The sequence below is a fragment of the Pseudophryne corroboree genome, chromosome 11, assembly GCF_028390025.1.
Source record: "Pseudophryne corroboree isolate aPseCor3 chromosome 11, aPseCor3.hap2, whole genome shotgun sequence".
In the NCBI taxonomy this organism is placed as follows: Eukaryota; Metazoa; Chordata; class Amphibia; order Anura; family Myobatrachidae; genus Pseudophryne; species Pseudophryne corroboree.
In genome coordinates, this window is record NC_086454.1 from 32,392,319 (window position 1) to 32,411,407 (window position 19,089).

At 46.5% G+C, this 19,089-nt stretch overlaps 1 protein-coding gene across 4 annotated transcripts in view; it reads right to left on the reverse strand.

Annotated features, from left to right (window-relative positions):
- The window catches only part of AMPD3 (adenosine monophosphate deaminase 3), an 84,261-nt gene that overhangs the window by 18,610 nt on the left and 46,562 nt on the right, over positions 1 to 19,089 (reverse strand). For all 4 annotated transcript variants that reach the window (XM_063946442.1, XM_063946441.1, XM_063946440.1 and 1 more), the window contains 7 exons: positions 17,930 to 18,095; positions 15,698 to 15,914; positions 9,626 to 9,755; positions 6,801 to 6,995; positions 5,551 to 5,682; positions 2,470 to 2,633; positions 1,123 to 1,249 (listed from right to left, as the gene is read on the reverse strand). In XM_063946442.1, the coding sequence (XP_063802512.1) occupies positions 1,123 to 1,249; positions 2,470 to 2,633; positions 5,551 to 5,682; positions 6,801 to 6,995; positions 9,626 to 9,755; positions 15,698 to 15,914; positions 17,930 to 18,095 (1,131 nt within the window). The remainder of the gene's footprint in view (positions 1 to 1,122; positions 1,250 to 2,469; positions 2,634 to 5,550; positions 5,683 to 6,800; positions 6,996 to 9,625; positions 9,756 to 15,697; positions 15,915 to 17,929; positions 18,096 to 19,089) is intronic.

Consider the following 19,089-nt stretch of genomic DNA (forward strand, 5'->3'; position numbering starts at 1 on the left):
GGAGGAAGTGAAGAAAGGCGGGCACTGAGAAGGAGTGGGTGCAGAGAGAATGGAGCACTGAGAGAGGGGCACCAGGGGAGCACTAAGAGAGAGATACACGAAGATGGGGAGCACTGAGAGGGAGGAAGTGAAGAAAGGCGGGCACTGAGAAGGAGTGGGTGCAGAGAGAATGGAGCACTGAGAGAGGGGCACCAGGGGAGCACTAAGACAGAGATACACGAAGATGGGGAGCACTGAGAGGGAGGAAGTGAAGAAAGGCGGGCACTGAGAAGGAGTGGGTGCAGAGAGAATGGAGCACTGAGAGAGGGGCACCAGGGGAGCACTAAGAGAGAGATACACGAAGATGGGGAGCACTGAGAGGGAGGAAGTGAAGAAAGGCGGGCACTGAGAAGGAGTGGGTGCAGAGAGAATGGAGCACTGAGAGAGGGGCACCAGGGGAGCACTAAGAGAGAGATACACGAAGATGGGGAGCACTGAGAGGGAGGAAGTGAAGAAAGGCGGGCACTGAGAAGGAGTGGGTGCAGAGAGAATGGAGCACTGAGAGAGGGGCACCAGGGGAGCACTAAGAGAGATACACGAAGATAACCGCCATCCGTGTCATTATTTACCTGCAGCATAAATAGATGTTGGCGATTCCTACATGGGGCAATGTGGGTGAATACGCAGGACAGGGGTACATGTAAGGGGGGCAAAAATCAAGTCAATGCAGGCAGTGTTATGTAACTACCCACCCAACGGCATCACTATGCAATGGCAAATCGGAGTAGCAGAGATTCAGAGGAACACTAATAAGCTGAAAACCTATGTAGAATATCTTGCAGTATTGTTCATTCTGCAACAGCGCTAACGTGTCACTATGGTAACAGAGGACCAAACCCGGTGTATGAGAGTCTATATAATAAGCATGGACGCCTGTCCCGAGATCAACATGCACGGTTGGGGCCACAAATGGCTCCCATCCTGAAACCAAAAAAATATTTGAGCCACTCAGCGAGGCCAAGATGGCTGAAAGATGTCGTGGCTGTGGTAGGTGATGGGTGGAGGGAGAACCCTTGAGTCAGCGGATACTGGGTCCAGTATATCAGTACTGTATGTATAAATATATGTGATCCCTTAACTTACGTAGTTTAGGAAAAGGTGCAGCTCCTTGTGATCGGAGGGGTTAATTGTTGCCTCAAACAAAGGTAAGAAAATATTTTCTATCATTTTTCCAAAATCTGGAAGGATCTTCTTTGATGCAAAAATATCACTGGAAGACACAAAGATCATTATAATAATACTCATCATCTGTTATTGGGGATACTCACAAATATCTGCTGTGGTCCCTACATTTTTGATCTCAAAAGCAGCCCCCGTACTGTAGGTTTCTTTGTGGGCTGCTAAATTGGGAAATGAGGGCCTAGACGCCTGGGGCCTATTTACTAAAGTGGGGGTTTATAGGTGTGGAGATTTTGCATGTAGCAACCAGATTCTAGCGATTATATTTTAGAAGGTTCTATAAGATAAATGGTAAGTGATATCTGATTGGTTGCTACGGGCAACAACTCCACTTCTAGAACCCCGCACTTTAGTAAATGTACCACCTGGACTCCTAGGACTCCATATAGCAGCTATACTAAATACTGGCGGTATATAGGGTTAATTCAGACCTGATCACTGCTGTGCATTTTCGCCCAGCTGGCGATCAGGTCTGAACTGCGCATGCACCGCAGTGCGAAGGCGCGATGGACTGCAGCGACGTGGATGGTGCGAAAATTCCGAACACACCGGCGATCACAAGGAGTTTGACAGGACGAGGGCGTTTGTGGGTGGCAACTGACCATTTTCAAGGTGTGTCCGGAAAAAACCTAGGAGGGACCAGGCGTTTGGAGGGAGGGTTTCTGACGTCAGCTCCTTGGCTGCGCAGAGACTGCACAAAATTAGTTTGTGCAGCTCTCCTGTACATGCGATCACATCCCTGCACAGCGAATCCCCCCTCCCCTGTAGGAGGCGACTACCTGATCGCAGGGATGCAAAAAACGCAGCCTAGTGATCAGGTCTGAATTATCCCCATAATGTTTAGTATCACAGTGACACCAACGTGTATGCCGCTGGTATCTAACATAACTGACCTTCTCAGCGAGGTGGAGTGGCGCCGTCCCCTTCAGCGCTGTCCGGCACTGTGGTGCTGACAGCCTGGCGGGCTAATGGAGTAATGCGCATGCACGACATCCACCTGTGCATGCGTATTGCACTTGGAAGGCTTTGCTGAAGCTGAAAAGGCTGTTACTGGGTCCCTATTGCCGGCAATACTAATGCCATCTGTAGATGGCGTATATGATCCGGTCGCAAACAGCGGTAACAAAGCTAAGTACTGAACTCCCCTTTAGTGAGCTACAGGAGCTATGGATCATTATTACACGGAGCCCCCAGAGCACCATAATGATGCTGTGTGATGTCTGTATCTTTTTATTGCTCTGATTCACGTACAAGATTCGAGGAACCTGGATCATCCAGCGCATGTTGGGTGAATGCAGCTTGTGTTTGATGAACCACTTGGCCATGATGTCCCATTCTCCGGATGACCGTCCATAGATAGAGAACCGAGGCTCGGTATACTGGTATTTGCTGTCCTCCAGCTCTCGGGCCACTTCCTGGAGAGACAGGACTCATGTTATTGGGACCAATACATCTTATATCTTAATATAATGCAGCACGTACTGTACAGAAGATATGAAGTGTGCACCTCTGGGTGGGCCCCCACCTCTGCACAGCGCAGTAGTGTCCGGCATTGTGCCAGAGTCTACTGCACATGCCCAGGTCTCCGGAAACATGGCGCCCGCTATGTTCCAGAGATCAATTTGACTACTGCGCATGCGCGGCAACAATTTTGGCTGCTATTTTCACCGTGACAACAGCACCCGACGTTGGACTCCGGAAAGGTATTAAAAAAAGGGTGCAGTGTGCGCCCCCACTGGACCCAGGGGGCCCGTGTGCACCGCACTCACTGCACCAATTACAGAAACGCCAATGACTCTGGTAGTATACAGTATAAAGGGTTCCACGTGGTTAGTTATGCTGTTCCGGTAATACACAGTATAAAGGGTTGCATGTGGTTAGTTAGGCTGTTCCGGTAATAGTATGAAGAGTTGCACGCGGTTAGCTACACTGCTTCGGTAATATACAGTATAATATGTTCCATGTGGTTAGTTACACTGCTCCGGTAATATACAGTATAAAGGGTTGCACGCGGTTAGTTACACTGCTCCGGTAATATACAGTATAAAGGGTTGCACGCGGTTAGTTATGCTGCTCCAGTAATATACAGTATAAAGGGTTGCACGCGGTTACGCTGCTCCAGTAATATACATTATAAAGGGTTGCATGCGGTTAGTTACGCTGCTCCAGTAATATACAGTATAAAGGGTTGCATGCGGTTAGTTACACTGCTCCGGTAATATACAGTATAAAGGGTTGCACGCGGTTAGTTATGCTGCTCCAGTAATATACATTATAAAGGATTGCACACGGTTAGTTACGCTGCTCCAGTAATATACATTATAAAGGGTTGCATGCGGTTATGCTGCTCCGGTAATATACAGTATAAAGGGTTGCACGCGGTTAGTTACACTGCTCCGGTAATATACAGTATAAAGGGTTGCACGTGGTTAGTTACACTGCTCCAGTAGTATACAGTATAAAGGGTTGCATGCGGTTAGTTACGCTGCTCCAGTAATATACAGTATAAAGGGTTGCATGCGGTTACACTGCTCCGGTAATATACAGTATAAAGGGTTGCATGCAGTTAGTTACACTGCTCCAGTAATATACAGTATAAAGGGTTGCATGCAGTTAGTTACACTGCTCCAGTAATATACAGTATAAAGGGTTGCATGCGGTTAGTTACACTGCTCCGGTAATATACAGTATAAAGGGTTGCACGCGGTTAGTTACACTGCTCTGGTAATATACAGTATAAAGGGTTGCATGCGGTTAGTTACACTGCTCCAGTTATATACAGTATAAAGGGTTGCATGCGGTTAGTTACACTGCTTCGGTAATATACAGTATAAAGGGTTGCACGCGGTTAGTTACACTGCTCCGGTAATATACAGTATAAAGGGTTGCATGCGGTTAGTTACACTGCTCCAGTAATATACAGTATAAAGGGTTGCATGCGGCTAGTTACACTGCTTCGGTAATATACAGTATAAAGGGTTGCACGCGGTTAGTTACGCTGCTCCAGTACTATACAGTATAAAGGGTTGCACGCGGTTAGTTACACTGCTCCGGTAATATACAGTATAAAGGGTTGCACGCGGTTAGTTACACTGCTCCGGTAATATACAGTATAAAGGGTTGCACGCGGTTACTCTGCTCCGGTAATATACAGTATAAAGGGTTGCACGCGGTTAGTTACGCTGCCCCGGTAATATACAGTATAAGGAGTTGCACGCAGTTAGATACGCTGCTCCAGTAATATACAGTATAAAGGGTTGCACGCGGTTAGTTACTCTGCTCCGGTAATATACAGTATAAAGGGTTGCATGCGGTTAGTTACGCTGCTCCGGTAATATACAGTATAAAGGGTTGCACGCGGTTAGTTACTCTGCTCCGGTAATATACAATATAAAGGGTTGCATGCGGTTAGTTACTCTGCTCCGGTAATATACAGTATAAAGGGTTGCATGCGGTTAGTTACGCTGCTCCGGTAATATACAGTATAAAGGGTTGCATGCGGTTAGTTACTCTGCTCCGGTAATAAACAATATAAAGGGTTGCATGCGGTTAGTTACTCTGCTCCGGTAATATACAGTATAAAGGGTTGCACGCGGTTAGTTACGCTGCTCCGGTAATATACAGTATAAGGAGTTGCATGCGGTTAGTTACACTGCTCCGGTAATATACAGTATAAAGGGTTGCATGCGGTTAGTTACTCTGCTCCGGTAATATACAGTATAAAGGGTTGCACGCGGTTAGTTACGCTGCTCCGGTAATATACAGTATAAGGAGTTGCACGCGGTTAGATACGCTGCTCCGGTAATATACAGTATAAGGAGTTGCACGCGGTTAGTTACGCTGCTCCGGTAATATACAGTATAAGGAGTTGCACGCGGTTAGTTACGCTGCTCCGGTTCCCATGTTAGAAAAAAAATAATACATTTTGAAGAACTCATGCACAAGAAGTGCTTAATGCACACTGGGGTGATTACAGAACTGGTGGCAAAAATGGGCTCATAGCGCCACATCAGCAGCTGATGTGCCCAGTTTATGCCAGGCATATATCACAAATGCTTCCACCTTTTACACCGTTTTTTTGACTAGAGAAATAAGAATTCTGTGTTAGGCATCAGCAGAGCTCCAAGAAGCTTTGTGTGGAAGCGAAGGAGAAAGCAAAGCTCAGCGTCAGCGACGTAGTTACAATCAGCCAATCACAAGCGGTTCACTAGTGCTAGCTCCATCACTGGAGCATTTAAACCAGTGCCTGCGCAGTCAGCGCTGCCAGCGAGGTCTTATGGAGAGAGTTCTCCGAGTCAAGACACAAGCGGACGCGAACGCAGTAGAGCATACCTTGATGATTCGAGCAAAATATTCCCCTTCTATGTAGTTCTCCGACTTCAGATACAAGTCTCTCAGCTCGCTTGCACCCACTGGGTTGTACTTGGCATTGAACTTATCAAAACGATGAAAAGTTTGTCGCCCCTGCAACAATGAAGCATTGTTAGTAACTCTAGATCACAGAAAGGTTTTCTTATTGGGGCTGTTCCCACTTGAACCAAGCCCCATTCTTACTGGGCAACCAGGGAAAATATTGGCCACGCGGCAGCCTCCGTTCTGAACCTCTCCGGTCAATATTGGTGGAACTTCCAAAGACGGGTGAACCAGGGATAGTTGATCCCCCCTACACACCCAGTCCTATCATTTATAACCATAACTACCAATTCTAACCTTGGGAACCCCCAATACCTCAATCTAAGGGGAGGCCATTGAGCTAAAAGCAATTTGGGATCCCCTTCTGTAGCTCTGCCATATGGAAAGCGATGGAGGATATACCAGTTTCCTCATACTGAAGCCTGGATTTGCGGGGAAAATCTACTGTGTGCCAGATTTTGGGAGCCACAGTTATAGGGGTTGCGCTCCGCTCTGTTTTCACTCTATGGGATTTTATCAATTATATACTCCGAGCTTAGAATTTATTATTTAAGTATTTTATACAAATAAGCATTGACTCTATTAAGGTCATTTAGATGAACCTGGAACCATAGAGACAACTGCTGAAGGTGGAATTCAAGGAGATACAGAAAACATGGCATGCAGGAAGTGGGCAAAACAGAAATTAAGGGACACCAAGCGTACTGAAAGCAAGAATACCCATGTATGAATGGCAACTTGTTATATAACGTCACATAGACAATGGTGGCTATGTAATAGTGTTATTAACAACTGAATATCGACTCACGTTCACCCAATAGAAGAGGTACACAAAAGTACTAACCATCATAAATATCATAGACATCAGTGACTGTCAATCAGACTTAATTACAGGTTTAGGCAGAAGTTGCTGAAACAGAAACATAGATTTTGATGGCAGATAACCATTTGTCCCATCTAGTCTGCCAAAGCCTTGGAGAACGTTCCTGCATACTACCACTCCATCACTACAGTCATAACCACAATCAGAGCCATAAATTCCTGATCGCCAATATAATGCACTGACATATTGCATCATTGGAACTCCAGGTTACAAGCTGCCCTTACAGTATTGCTTGGCACATTGCATGTACTTCTATATACAGTAATGATCACAGATTATACCTTACCGCATGGACATCGAGAGAGTCTACAGTCAGGTCATATGGGTCCATGTAAAGACTGTCGAATAGTTCTTTGAGTGTCATCTTTTCTCCATTCTTCTCAGCCACCACCCTGTCCGACTCCGTGCGGTATGTGTGCTTAATGAATCGGAGAAGGTGTTTCTGGTTCATACAGGCTGCAGCATGGATGTGGGTGTCTACCTACATATATATCAAAATAGTGGGTTACTTATAATCTGCTGGGAGGGCTGAACCAACCAAATCCAATTACTTAACGCCTACTTATCTCACCAATCTATGAATGTCCACACTGATCTAACCATGTAACTCATCGTCTCAGTAATTTATCAGTGTCCACACCAACTAAGTCACATAAATTATCACCCATCATCTCTAAAACCTCTCAGTGTCCACACCCATCATCTCTACAACCTCTCTGTGTCCACACTAAGCAAGTCATATAACTTATCACTCATCTCTACAACCTCTGTGTCCACACAACCAAGTCATTTATCGCCCATCATCTCTACAACCTCTGTGTCCACAAGCCATATAACTTAATGCCCATCATCTCAGTGTTCGCACCCATCATCTCTACAACCTCTCTGTGTCCATACCAAGCAAGTCATATAACTCATCACTCATCTTTACAACCTCTGTGGCCACACAACCAAGTCATTTAATTTATCGCCTATTATCTTTACAACCTCTCAGTGTCCACAAGCCATATACTGTAACTTATCGCCCATCATCTTTACAACCTCTCAGTGTCTACAAGTCATATAACTTATTGCCCATCATCTCTACAACCTCTCAGTGTTCACACAACCAAGTCATATAACTTATCGCCCATCATCTCTACAACCTCTCAGTGTTCACACAACCAAGTCATATAACTTATCACCTCTACAACCAGTGTCCACTCCAACCAAGTCATATAACTTATCGCCCATCATCTCTACAACCTCTCAGTGTTCGCACCCATCATCTCTACAACCTCTGTGTCCACACCAAGCAAGTCATGTAACTTATCACTCATCTCTACAACCTCTCAGTGTTCACACAACCAAGTCATATAACTTATCACCTCTACAACCAGTGTCCACTCCAACCAAGTCATATAACTTATCGCCCATCATCTCTACAACCTCTCAGTGTTCGCACCCATCATCTCTACAACCTCTGTGTCCACACCAAGCAAGTCATGTAACTTATCACTCATCTCTACAACCTCTCAGTGTTCACACAACCAAGTCATATAACTTATCACCTCTACAACCACTCAGTGTCCACTCCAACCAAGTCATATAACTTATCGCCCATCATCTCTACAAGCTCTCAGTGTTCACACAACCAAGTCATATAACATATCACCCATCATCTTTACAACCGCCAAGTGTTCACACAACCAAGTCATGTACTGTAACTTATCACCTATCACCTCTACAACCTCTCAGTGTCCGCAAAGACCAAGACATATAACTTATCACCTATCTTCTCACAAATCTGTCAGTGTTCACAGAAGCCTCTCCAGTTTTAAGTGTCCACACCAATCATACTACATTATCACCAAATAATTTTGCCAATAGATCAGTACCCATACCAAGAGACTCATACTCATCATCTAATCATGTCACCAATTTATCAGTGTTCATACCAGCTGACTCAAATTACTTCTTATTTGCATTGAATAAAGTATCTCCTAATCATCTGACCAGTCTCCAGTGTTCATGTCACGCAGTGATTTCACTATTCTCTCAGTGTCCACAGCAGCTGATCCACAGTGTTTATAACTTGTATATCTCACCAATTTATTAGTGTCTACACCAACTGGACCATATTTCTTCTCATCATCTCAACAATCTGTTCATACCAACCGAACTGGCATCATGTAGAGCATTGAATGCAAAACTTGTTGCAATATAATAGCAGTGCCCAAATCTGGTGATGTATAGTCAGATTTGGTTGATCCATGGGGTTATTTTTTGTTGACCACTGCATCAGGTTTGACCCATTTTAATAGATTATAATCTTATCCCACCAGTTAAGAATTGATGCGTTATAGGATGGCATCTGTTGACTTCTATTGTTAGCTCAATTGCTGATCCATAATTGGAGATGCACAATGAGGATCAGGTGTTTGACAAGGTCCCTTTAAATTTGATTATGTGAAGACACCCTACTCAGTTTACGTTAGTACCGCCCCACCCCCTTCCCGTCTCTATAGTCACAAGCAGTTGTAAATGTCAGTTTTATGCAAATAAGCATACATATACATGCGGGCCACTGTTTCCCAAAAATGCGCAAAATCAACTTTTGAGTAGTATTTCCAAAGGGAAATGGTAAAGTTGAAAATAATCAAATTCTTTGTCCAAAAGTGCCGGACGCAGGGTTTTGTTTTCCTGGCGTGGCATTCTTGGTCACATAATGTGCAGTAGCATTTCTGCATAAATTAATCTTAGGACCTGGAATTGGAAGCTGCAGCGTCCGTGTGTGCGTCTTTTGCCGGTACTGCTTCTGTGACTTTATAAGCCCCTCACCGGTGTACCATCATGCACCTGAATGTGCCCACTTTTCTGTACACGCTGAAATACCGCCTACCTCTTCTTTAGACGCAGCCGCATACTACTGTAGGTGCAGATTATCCGTCCGTGTCTGGCCTCCAATGTGAGCGATTATGCGTCCAAGCGTCCGCATAGCCATCTCCCAGGCACTGTCCAATACAGTGTAAATACATTAAAATCGCAACCGCGCCCACGGACTCTGGACTCAGAATCAGGCCCTTCTTCTCAAAGGCCTATTTGGATAAAGCATAGGGGTAATATACCCACCTTTCTGACGTTATAGAAATCCCGATGGGGGACACTTTTCAGTTCTTTCAGTTCTGACATCTCATTCAGCATCTCATGAAGGTTAAACTTGGATCCCAGGAAATTGAGTCTGCGGTGACAGTAGGTTTTCCTGTGGAAGGATTTACAGAAAGGACGAAGGTTACTTTGTTTCCCGCGTTGACTTGAGGGATTGCTGAGTGCTGTGAATTGCTAGGACAGTGGGCCTAACTCAGATCTGATCTCGGTGGGTATATTGTTTCTGTGCAGGGTAAATACTGGCTGCTTTATTTTTACACTGCAATTTAGATTTCAGTTTGTACACACCCCACCCAAATCTAACTCTCTCTGCACATGTTACATCTGCCCCACCTGCAGTGCACATGGGGGGTCATTCCGAGTTGATCGTAGCTGTGCTAAATTTAGCACAGCTACGATCAGGCACTCAGACATGTGGGGGGACGCCCAGCACAGGGCTAGTCCACCCTGCATGTCAGTGCCGCCCCCCGCACCCCCCATCCCCGCAGAAATGCAAAAGCATCGCACAGCGGCGATGCTTTCGCATCTCAGGAGTTACTCCCGGCCAGCACAGCTCCTGCGGCTGGCCGGGAGAACCTCTTCGCTGCCCCGGTTCGCAGCGGCTGCGTGTGACATCACGCAGCCATCGCAGCCCCCCCCCAATGCGCCCCCTAAACGGCTGCTTAACGCCGCTGTCCGCCCCCTCCCACCCAGCGACCACCTCTGCCTCAGAGGCGATCGCTAAGCAACGACGGCTGGCATGCGCAGTTCCGTCCCGATCGCTGCGCTGCGATAAACTACAGCGAGCGATCGGGTCGGAATGACCCCCATGGTTTTGCCCATTAGCTAACAAATTTGCTGCTGCGATCAGATCTGAATTAGGCCCCTGTGATTGCAACACAGTAGCTCTCATATAGCATCCATATGTGTAATAACCTCCCAAGCCCCAGTATGCGGCTGTAATTTCATCCCCATAACCTCTCACTCTGAGTTGCAATAACAGCAGGTGACATTTCTGCACCACACAAACATTAACCCTTACACCTTAAGGAGGATCTGTGAAGAAAGAGCAGCTTGACATTGTTGTGCCACATTGGTGCCATAGCTGGGCGAGTACTCAGTATACTCAGTACTCATTACAAAGCAACCGCCCAGCTCGGAGTGCCAAAGACGTACAAAGAGGACATGAACGCGGACTCAGCGTCAGTCACAACCTGTAACTCTACAGAGATCGGTGCAAAAATAGGAACACTTTATCCTTACACAGGTAATGCTGTCCGCAGTCATGCCTGCTAGGGGGTGTGGATCATTACAGCTACAATATAAAGATCTATAGTCAATAGGCTGACCGCAAATGGTCGACATGCATTAAGTTGACAGGGTCAAAAGGTCGACATGGAATAGGCAGACTGTAGAAAAGTTTGACAAGGTCCAAAGGTCAACATGGAAATGGTCAACATAAAAAAAAGGTTGACACAATTTTTTGGGTGTTTTGAACCTGTCAACCTTTTGAACTGTCTACCTTTTACATGTCAACCATTAGTGGTTGACCAATTGACTGTAGACCTTTTTAGTGTAGATCTATAGACCGGATGCCGTCTGCTGGCTAGGACTTTCTTATGGCAGCACGATGGCGTATACGGTATACATACAAGTATCGCCCATTCATAACCATGTGATAAAGACAAGAATTTTAGTTTTTCTGGAACATGTTGTTATCAGGCAGAATGCTCAAACTGCCTTGCAGATGTGTCCGCATACATTATTGCTGCAGTCGCGCCAAACAGTCCCTGTCAGCACGCCAGTTCTCATGTGACTCTGCTAGCGTCGGGCGTCTTCTTTGTGTCTTTTTACCCCAAAATCTGATTGTGTTGACTAATTTGATATGTGAGACTTGTTTATCTGTGAGCGACTGAGTGGGATATTCAATTGACCATGCTAAATTTTTGCACAAAAAATGGGGTATTATCGCGATTTTTATCCAATGTTTTGGGCTATTCAATTATACTTTACTGCATTTTTTTTTGCCAGATGCACTAGAATATATCTGCAGATACATGGGGCATCGGTGGTGCTGCACAGCCGTCGCAATACTGTAGGTCTATGAATGACATCGATACTGAGTGTGCACACCTGCTGGCTAGCTCAAGATATACAGTACTGTATATTGGTAGTTCGCTCGGACCGCCGATATACTGTATCGCCCAGTGTGTACCCAGCTTAAGACACATTTGTCTGTAAAAAAAAAAAAAAAAAAAAAAAAAAAGACACAAAACTGTTGCCAAGCGCTAGGAGTGTCACATGGACCTACGGCTCACTCACTCCAGGCATCTGGAGTCACATGGCGTCACATGGCGTAATGAGGGTTGTTGTATGAGGAGGCATTTGTATTCCACGTGGCTTTGTGTGTAGTTTGCCGAGTGTGCAACACAGCGAAGGCATCAAACTGAATGTAAGATGCAGGACTAACGTGCAGAGTCTCTTCTGAGACCTTAGACACAGACTAAGGGGTCTATTCATGAAGCAGTGAAAAGTGTGGAGAAGTGAGCCAGTGGAGAAGTTGCCCATGGCAGCCAATCAGTGCTGAGGTAACATTTAAAAAAAGCATTCTATAAAATTATACGCAGCAGCTGATTGGTTGCCATGGACAACTTCTCCACTGGCTCACTTCTTCACACTTTTCACTGCTTCATAATTAGACCCCTAAATCTGCAGTGAAACAAGCGGCATGTTGCAGAACTGGAAGCCAGAAAAGAGCCAAAGACTTTAGCCCTGATTGTGATGGGTGAGCTTTCTCTCACTGCAGGTAGATCAAGCAATGTGTTTATTTATATAAAGCAGGGATGGGGAACGTTCGGACCTCCAGCTGTTATTGAACTACACATCCCAGCATGCCCTGCAACAGTTTTAGCATGGCCAAATAGCAAAACTGTAGCAAGGCATGCTGGTATGTGCAGTTCAACAACAGCTGGAGGACCGAAGGGGGATCCGGTCTGAAGATCGACAGTGTCTAGGTCGACAATGTTTAGGTCGACCACTATAGGTCGACAGTCACTAGGTCGACATGGATGGAAGGTCGACAGGGTTTCTAGGTCGACATGTGCTAGGTCGACAGGTCTAAAGGTCGACATGAGTTTCACATTTATTTATTTTTTACTTTTTTCATACTTAACGATCCACGTGGACTACGATTGGAACGGTACAGTGTGCCGAGTGAAGCGAAGGCACCATGCCCGAAGCATAGCGAGCCATGCGAGGGGACGCGGTGCACTAATTTGGGAGCCCGGTCACTCTACGAAGAAAACGACAAAAAAAAAAAAAATCCTCATGTCGACCTTTAGACCTGTCGACCTAGCACATGTCGACCTAGAAACTCTGTCGACCTTCCATGTGGTCGACCTAAACATTGTCGACCTAGACACTGTCGATTTGATGAACCACACCCGACCGAAGGTTCCCCACCCTTGATATAAAGAGTCTGCAGAACATTTCCCATTCCATCCACATAGCGTTGCTGGGGGATATCATCTCAGTATTCCGGACTCCCCCCTCCCCCCCCCCCCCGCACCGGTGTTCTGTTGGCATATACTAGATACTGCCTGTCCTGCATGGAGGGTGATATCTCATTTCGGGGGCCATTTATCATTAAATATATTTGCTGCTTATTCCCGGTATGCTTCTGATGAAGAACTTATTTGGTTCAAAGGGAGTCATTCCGACCCGATCGCTCGCTGCAGTTTGTCGCAGCGCAGCGATCAGGTCGGAACTGTGCATGCGCCGGAGTGCGCCAGCGCATGGCAGCTTTCGTTACCTAGCGCAATCGCCTCTGAGACAGAGGCGGTCGCTAGGCGGGAGGGGGCTGAACGGCGACGTTAAGCTGCCGTTTAGGGGGAGCGGTCCGGCCAATGCAGGCGTGGCCGAACCGTTGGGGGGGGGGTGGGGGGGCGGGGCGCTGAGGCCAGCGGGAGCGATGAGCAACTCCCGGCCAGCCGCGGGAGCTGCGCTGGCCAGGAGTTACTCCTCAAATACAAAGGCATCGCCACTGTGCGATGCATTTGTATTTTTGCGGGGGGGGCAGAATGACATGCGGGGTGGACTAGCCCTGTGCTGGGCGTCCCCCCACATGTCAGGGAACATGATCGTAGCTGTGCTAAATTTAGCACAGCTACGATCAACTCGGAATGACCCCCAAAGTGTGGTTCAATGTGCGTCAAGCTGCTGATTGGTTTGAAAGGACCTGGGCCGCCTTTGGACTGTGCTTATTGCGGATCGGTATCTGAGACGGGCTGGGTACAGGATCCTGCCAGTGAGGATGCCGGTGGTCAGAATACCACCGGCATTCTGCTGCACCACTCCACCCCTATGTGATGTCATACATTGAGATATCACATATAGGTGGAGCATTGAGGACCTACAGGAACGCTTGACAGAGAGCTGAAGGCTTGTTTTAAGAGGTCCTCCCTGTGCACCAGCCCGCTGTTGTTTCACAACCTGGTGCAGCTCTCCAGGTATTAGTGGTAAGAGCATGGGGTGGCCCACCCCTCTCTGTAAGGGCCCTGGACATCAGTCCCCACAGTCCCCCCCTGACGGCTGCCCTGCTGCCAGCTAATGAAAGACTCTTCAGTGAAATAAACAGTCTCTCGCATTACATTAGGGGTTGTTCCCAGGAGGCTTGTACAGCTTTAATCTAACCTGTGATACTCCACTGTATATATGGCGGATATTATAACACTATAGTTATAACACTATGGGGAGAATCACACTACTCACAATGAACATTGAATTTTGCTAGTTAATTATTGTTGGTTAATTAACCATTTTCATTTATATCATTAAATGTTCAGTTTTAAAATGAGAGGTATCCTTTGAGTTATGGCACAACAGCCAGACAAAATATTTATCCCTGGGAATTAGCGCGACTTCCTCTATGTTCTACATACTCATCTGTTTTTCTTCAAGTTCTTTATTCTGGACAAGCAGAGGGGGAGGTGAAAGATTACAGGTGAGTAGTCAGGTACGAAAGGACAGGTGAGTGGGCAGGTTAGAGAGGACAGGTAAGTGGGTAGGTAAGAGAGGGCAGGTAAGTGGACAGCTGAGTGGGTAGGTAAGAGAGGACAGGTAAGAGGAAAGATGAGAGAGTGCAGGTGAAAGAGGGCAAGTGAGAGAGTACAGGTAAAAGAAGGCAAGGGAGAGTGAGCAGGAGAATGCAAGCAGGTGAAATCAGGTAGGTGAAAGAGCACAGGTCAAATAATGCAAATGAGTACTGGCAGTAGAGAAAGAACAGGTGAGAGAGGGTAGGTGGGCATGCAGATGAAAAAGGTCAGAGTTGCATGCAGGTGAGAGAGGGCAGGTGGTCATGCAGGTGAGAGAGGGCGGGTGGGCATGCAGGTGAAAGAGGTCAGAGTTGCATGCAGGTGAGAGAGGGCAGGTGAGCATGCAGGTGACAGAGGGCAGGTGGGCATGCAGGTGATAGAGGTCAGAGTTGCATGAAGGTGAGAGAGGGCAGGTGAATCATTAGACACATGTGATATTCTCTAATTTACTGGAGCTCTCTGATTCAAACATTTACATAGAAACCAGACAGACCTGTTCATGAAACAATCAGGGAGGCCGAAGCTTGTTAAAACAAAGTGTCACATGTTTGGCTCATGAAAGCTGAGCTTCCAGCTTCCTACATACAGTAGCCTGGAATCCTCACTTGAACGTCAGCAAGTTCTAATACATAAGTGATATCACGCAGCTGTCGCAGGGTCACCTCTGGGGGGATATATGGGATAAGGACCTCTTCTCTAAACTAGTATTGTATAAAAATTGCAGTGAGTTTCAAAACCATATGAAGGGGCAGCCTGAGCAGTTCTGGGAGCAGCTGATGTCACAGAAGTGTCTTCTATAAGGTGCACATGTAATGTGATGACACTGACCCCACCATTTACAGCGATAAGATGTCATCATCGCATCAGGTGTCCAATTCATAGGGAAACAGGATATACTGCGTTTGCCAATAGTGGTGTGATATTCATGTGCGTCTATCTGTATAATGAAGAGCTAATAACTTACGTTGGACCATCAGCAATGAGAGTCAAGATGTGACTGAGGTCTAGAGTGTAGGTTTCCAGGTCTGGGTACGGCAAGCTGCGGGGCTCATTCGCCTTAGCCATCTCTTCATTGTCATACACATAGGGGATCCCGCCTCTCATTTTCACTACATAATTCAGGTTTGGTGGAACATTTTCTAAATCATAGGGGTCCTCACCCCCCGCTGCAGGGTAAAAGTCTGTAAGATAGCAATGGAAGGGAAAATGAAGAAATTACTTTGTATATAATGTCATGTACAGTATATATGTATACGCATAGAGTTGACAACACAATGGGTGCAGATTACGCAAAAGAAAAGTATAGGGAACAAAATAGCATATTTCCGACAAATCCACCTCTATTAAATGGTTTGATGCAAAATCCATGCAGGTGTGCTTAGGGACATAGGTGCGTATTCATGCATGTGCAAAAGTTTCTGCATCAGCTTCATGCGCTTTATCAAAGGCAGGAGCAGCTGGATGCAATCAGACAAATGGCTTGACTTTTTAAAAAAAGTCATATTTTTTAGTAACTATGGGGCCCATTATCAATGAGTTTTAGCTATTTAAAACTAGTTGCATATGATGAAAGGTGCTCCAGCCAATCAACTCCTGTCATTTTTCAAACACAAGACAGTTGGCACCTGATTGGCTGTAGCGCCATTTATCATATGCAACTAGTTATAAATAGCTAAAACTCATTGATAAATGGGCCCCTGTATTTGACTTTAACCGTCCATTAGTTCCTACACTTGGTCTAGAAGGAGGTGCAACATAATCTGCCATTAGTCATTTGTCCTAAAAAGGGGATCAGTACGTAATCCCGCTGGACGGGATCCCGGCGGTCGAAATACCGACACCGGAATCCCGTCAAGGGTGGCGAGCGGAACGCAGACCCTTGCGGGCTCGCTTCGCTCGCCACGCTGCGGGCACGGTGCCTCGCTACGCTCGGCACACTATTATATTCTCCCTCTATGGGTGTCGTGGGCACCCACGGAGGGAGAATATGTCGGGATTGTGGCGGTCGGGATTCCGGCGTCGGTATTTCGACCGCCGGGATCCCGTCCAGCAGGATGTTGACCGCCTCCCCTAAAAAGGAAGGTACACTATCAATCAATGAGAAACCACACCATATGGACACACAATCTGCACACAAACATATAACCATCGCCTGCTGTAGAATACACTAACACCGCAGTGCACAACAGGTAGCCCGAGGCTGGATGTAGCCTGCAACACTGGTGACCAATGACATGTCTGCTCTTCTTCCCAACGATGGCGTAGAGCAAGCACAGTGCACGCAGACTGTAGTGGTCATTCCGAGTTGTTCACTCGCTAGCAGTTTTTAGCAGCTGTGCAAACACTATGCCGCCGCCCACTGGGAGTGTATTTTAGCTTAGCAGAAGTGCGAACGAAAGGATCGCAGAGCGGCGGCAGAATACCTACTCAGCGCTTGCGATCACTTCAGACTGTTCAGTTCCTGTTTTGACGTCACAAACACGCCCTGCGTTCGCCCAGCCACGCCTGCGTCTTTCCAGGCACGTCTGCTTTTTTTCGAACACTCCCTGAAAACGGCTAGTTGACACCCAGAAACGCCCACTTCATGTCACTCTGCGGCCAGCAGTGTGACTGAAAAGCTTCGCTAGAACTTGTGTGCAACTACATCGTTCGTTGTAATATTACATTGCGCCGCATGCGCAGAAGAGCCATTTTTTTTTCCTCATCGCTGCACAGCGAACAAATGCAGCTAGCGATCAACTCGGAATGACCATCTGTGTCCGGTTAGACTTTCACTGGATGGCGATATCAGTTTTATAACCAGAGAATCTTCGTGGTGCATCACTGATTCCTCTGCAGCTCCTTGTGCAACAAAGAACACTGAGAAACATACTGTCCACCTCTGCTCTAAAATAGGGTGATGAGACTCTCAATCACCATAGTGTAAAGTTCTAAAGCCAACTTGATTACAGTGGATAACATTGCATCAGTGTCATGTCGGCATGCTGGGTGTGAAATCGCGGTGTCCCCCTTCTCATTGACAACATTCTGAGTGTCGATAATTTGGCAAAACGTCCTTTGGAGGGTTTTGCAAAACTGCCTGCCGCCTGTAAGAGGTGCTGCAAGAGCTGAGATCATTTTTCCATACACCGTAACAAACTAATTATTTTTTTCTCAAAAAGACTAAAGAAAAAAACCAAGGCTGAAGTCTCTGTACCTGGATACACCTCGTCTTCCAAGTTCAAGCTTTCATCATTTATAGAGGACAAATACCGGGCGGTAGTCCTGGGGAATCGATGATATGCCAGCCGTGAGTATTTTTCCCTTATCAATAGAGCCTTGGCCAGTCCGATTGCGGCTTGTTCGTAGTCATCAACTGTGACCTGGGAATTGGTTTTGTTGTGAGTACAGAACATAAGAGTTATATGCACCTTATTACTTTTCCAGAACTGTTTTGTTCAAATCCAGAGATTTTTTATATATATATATATATATATATATATATATATATATATATATATATATATATATCAAAGCATGGAGAGTGATAAAGTGGAGAGAAATAAAACACCATCCAACCAGCTCCTAACTGTCATTTTTCAAACACAGCCTGTAACGGGTTCGGTGGAGAATGCTGGCGGTCTGGATGCCGCTGGTCGGAATATCGACCGCAGCATCCCGACGAGCAGAATACCGACAGGTGGAGGTAAGTATAGTTACCTCCTCTACTTTCTCCAAATGTTCCCCTAACCCTCCCTCCCCACAGCCTGAACCTAACCCCCCTCTGCCCGCAGCCTAACCCCAACCCTCCGTGGTGGCACCTGAACCTAACCCATCCTTCCTGTAGCCTAAACCTAACTCTCGCCTCCCCTTCTCCACCGCAACATAACCCTAACTCTCTGGGTGGGGTGCCTAACCCTAACCTCCCTGCCCCTCCCCCACCTCCAGCCCACGGCTTACCTCTCCACTGTCCCGGTACTGGCTCATTCAGGATGCCAGCGGTCAGGATTCCAGCACCGGGCAGTTGACCCTATTTGGGAAGCCAGTATTGACATTCTGAGTAGTGCCGGATTCTGGCCGCCGAGATGTTGACCCTGTAACATGGCAGTTAGCAGCTGATTGGCTGGTATTTTATCTCTTTCCATGCTTTGATAACTAACCCCCTTAACTTCTACAATTGCTACTTTCATTTTCATTACATCAAACCCCAAGAAATCATGCATCGTTCCAGCCAAAAATATCAATAACTTTTTGCAAGTGTCTGGACCGATTCGGGGCACAATTCGGAGTCCCATGATACTGCGACTGCTTTAGCGCCTTTTAGCGTAGTTGAGTCTGTGTTTTTCCGCTAATGCTAGCAAAAGCCCTGACACTATT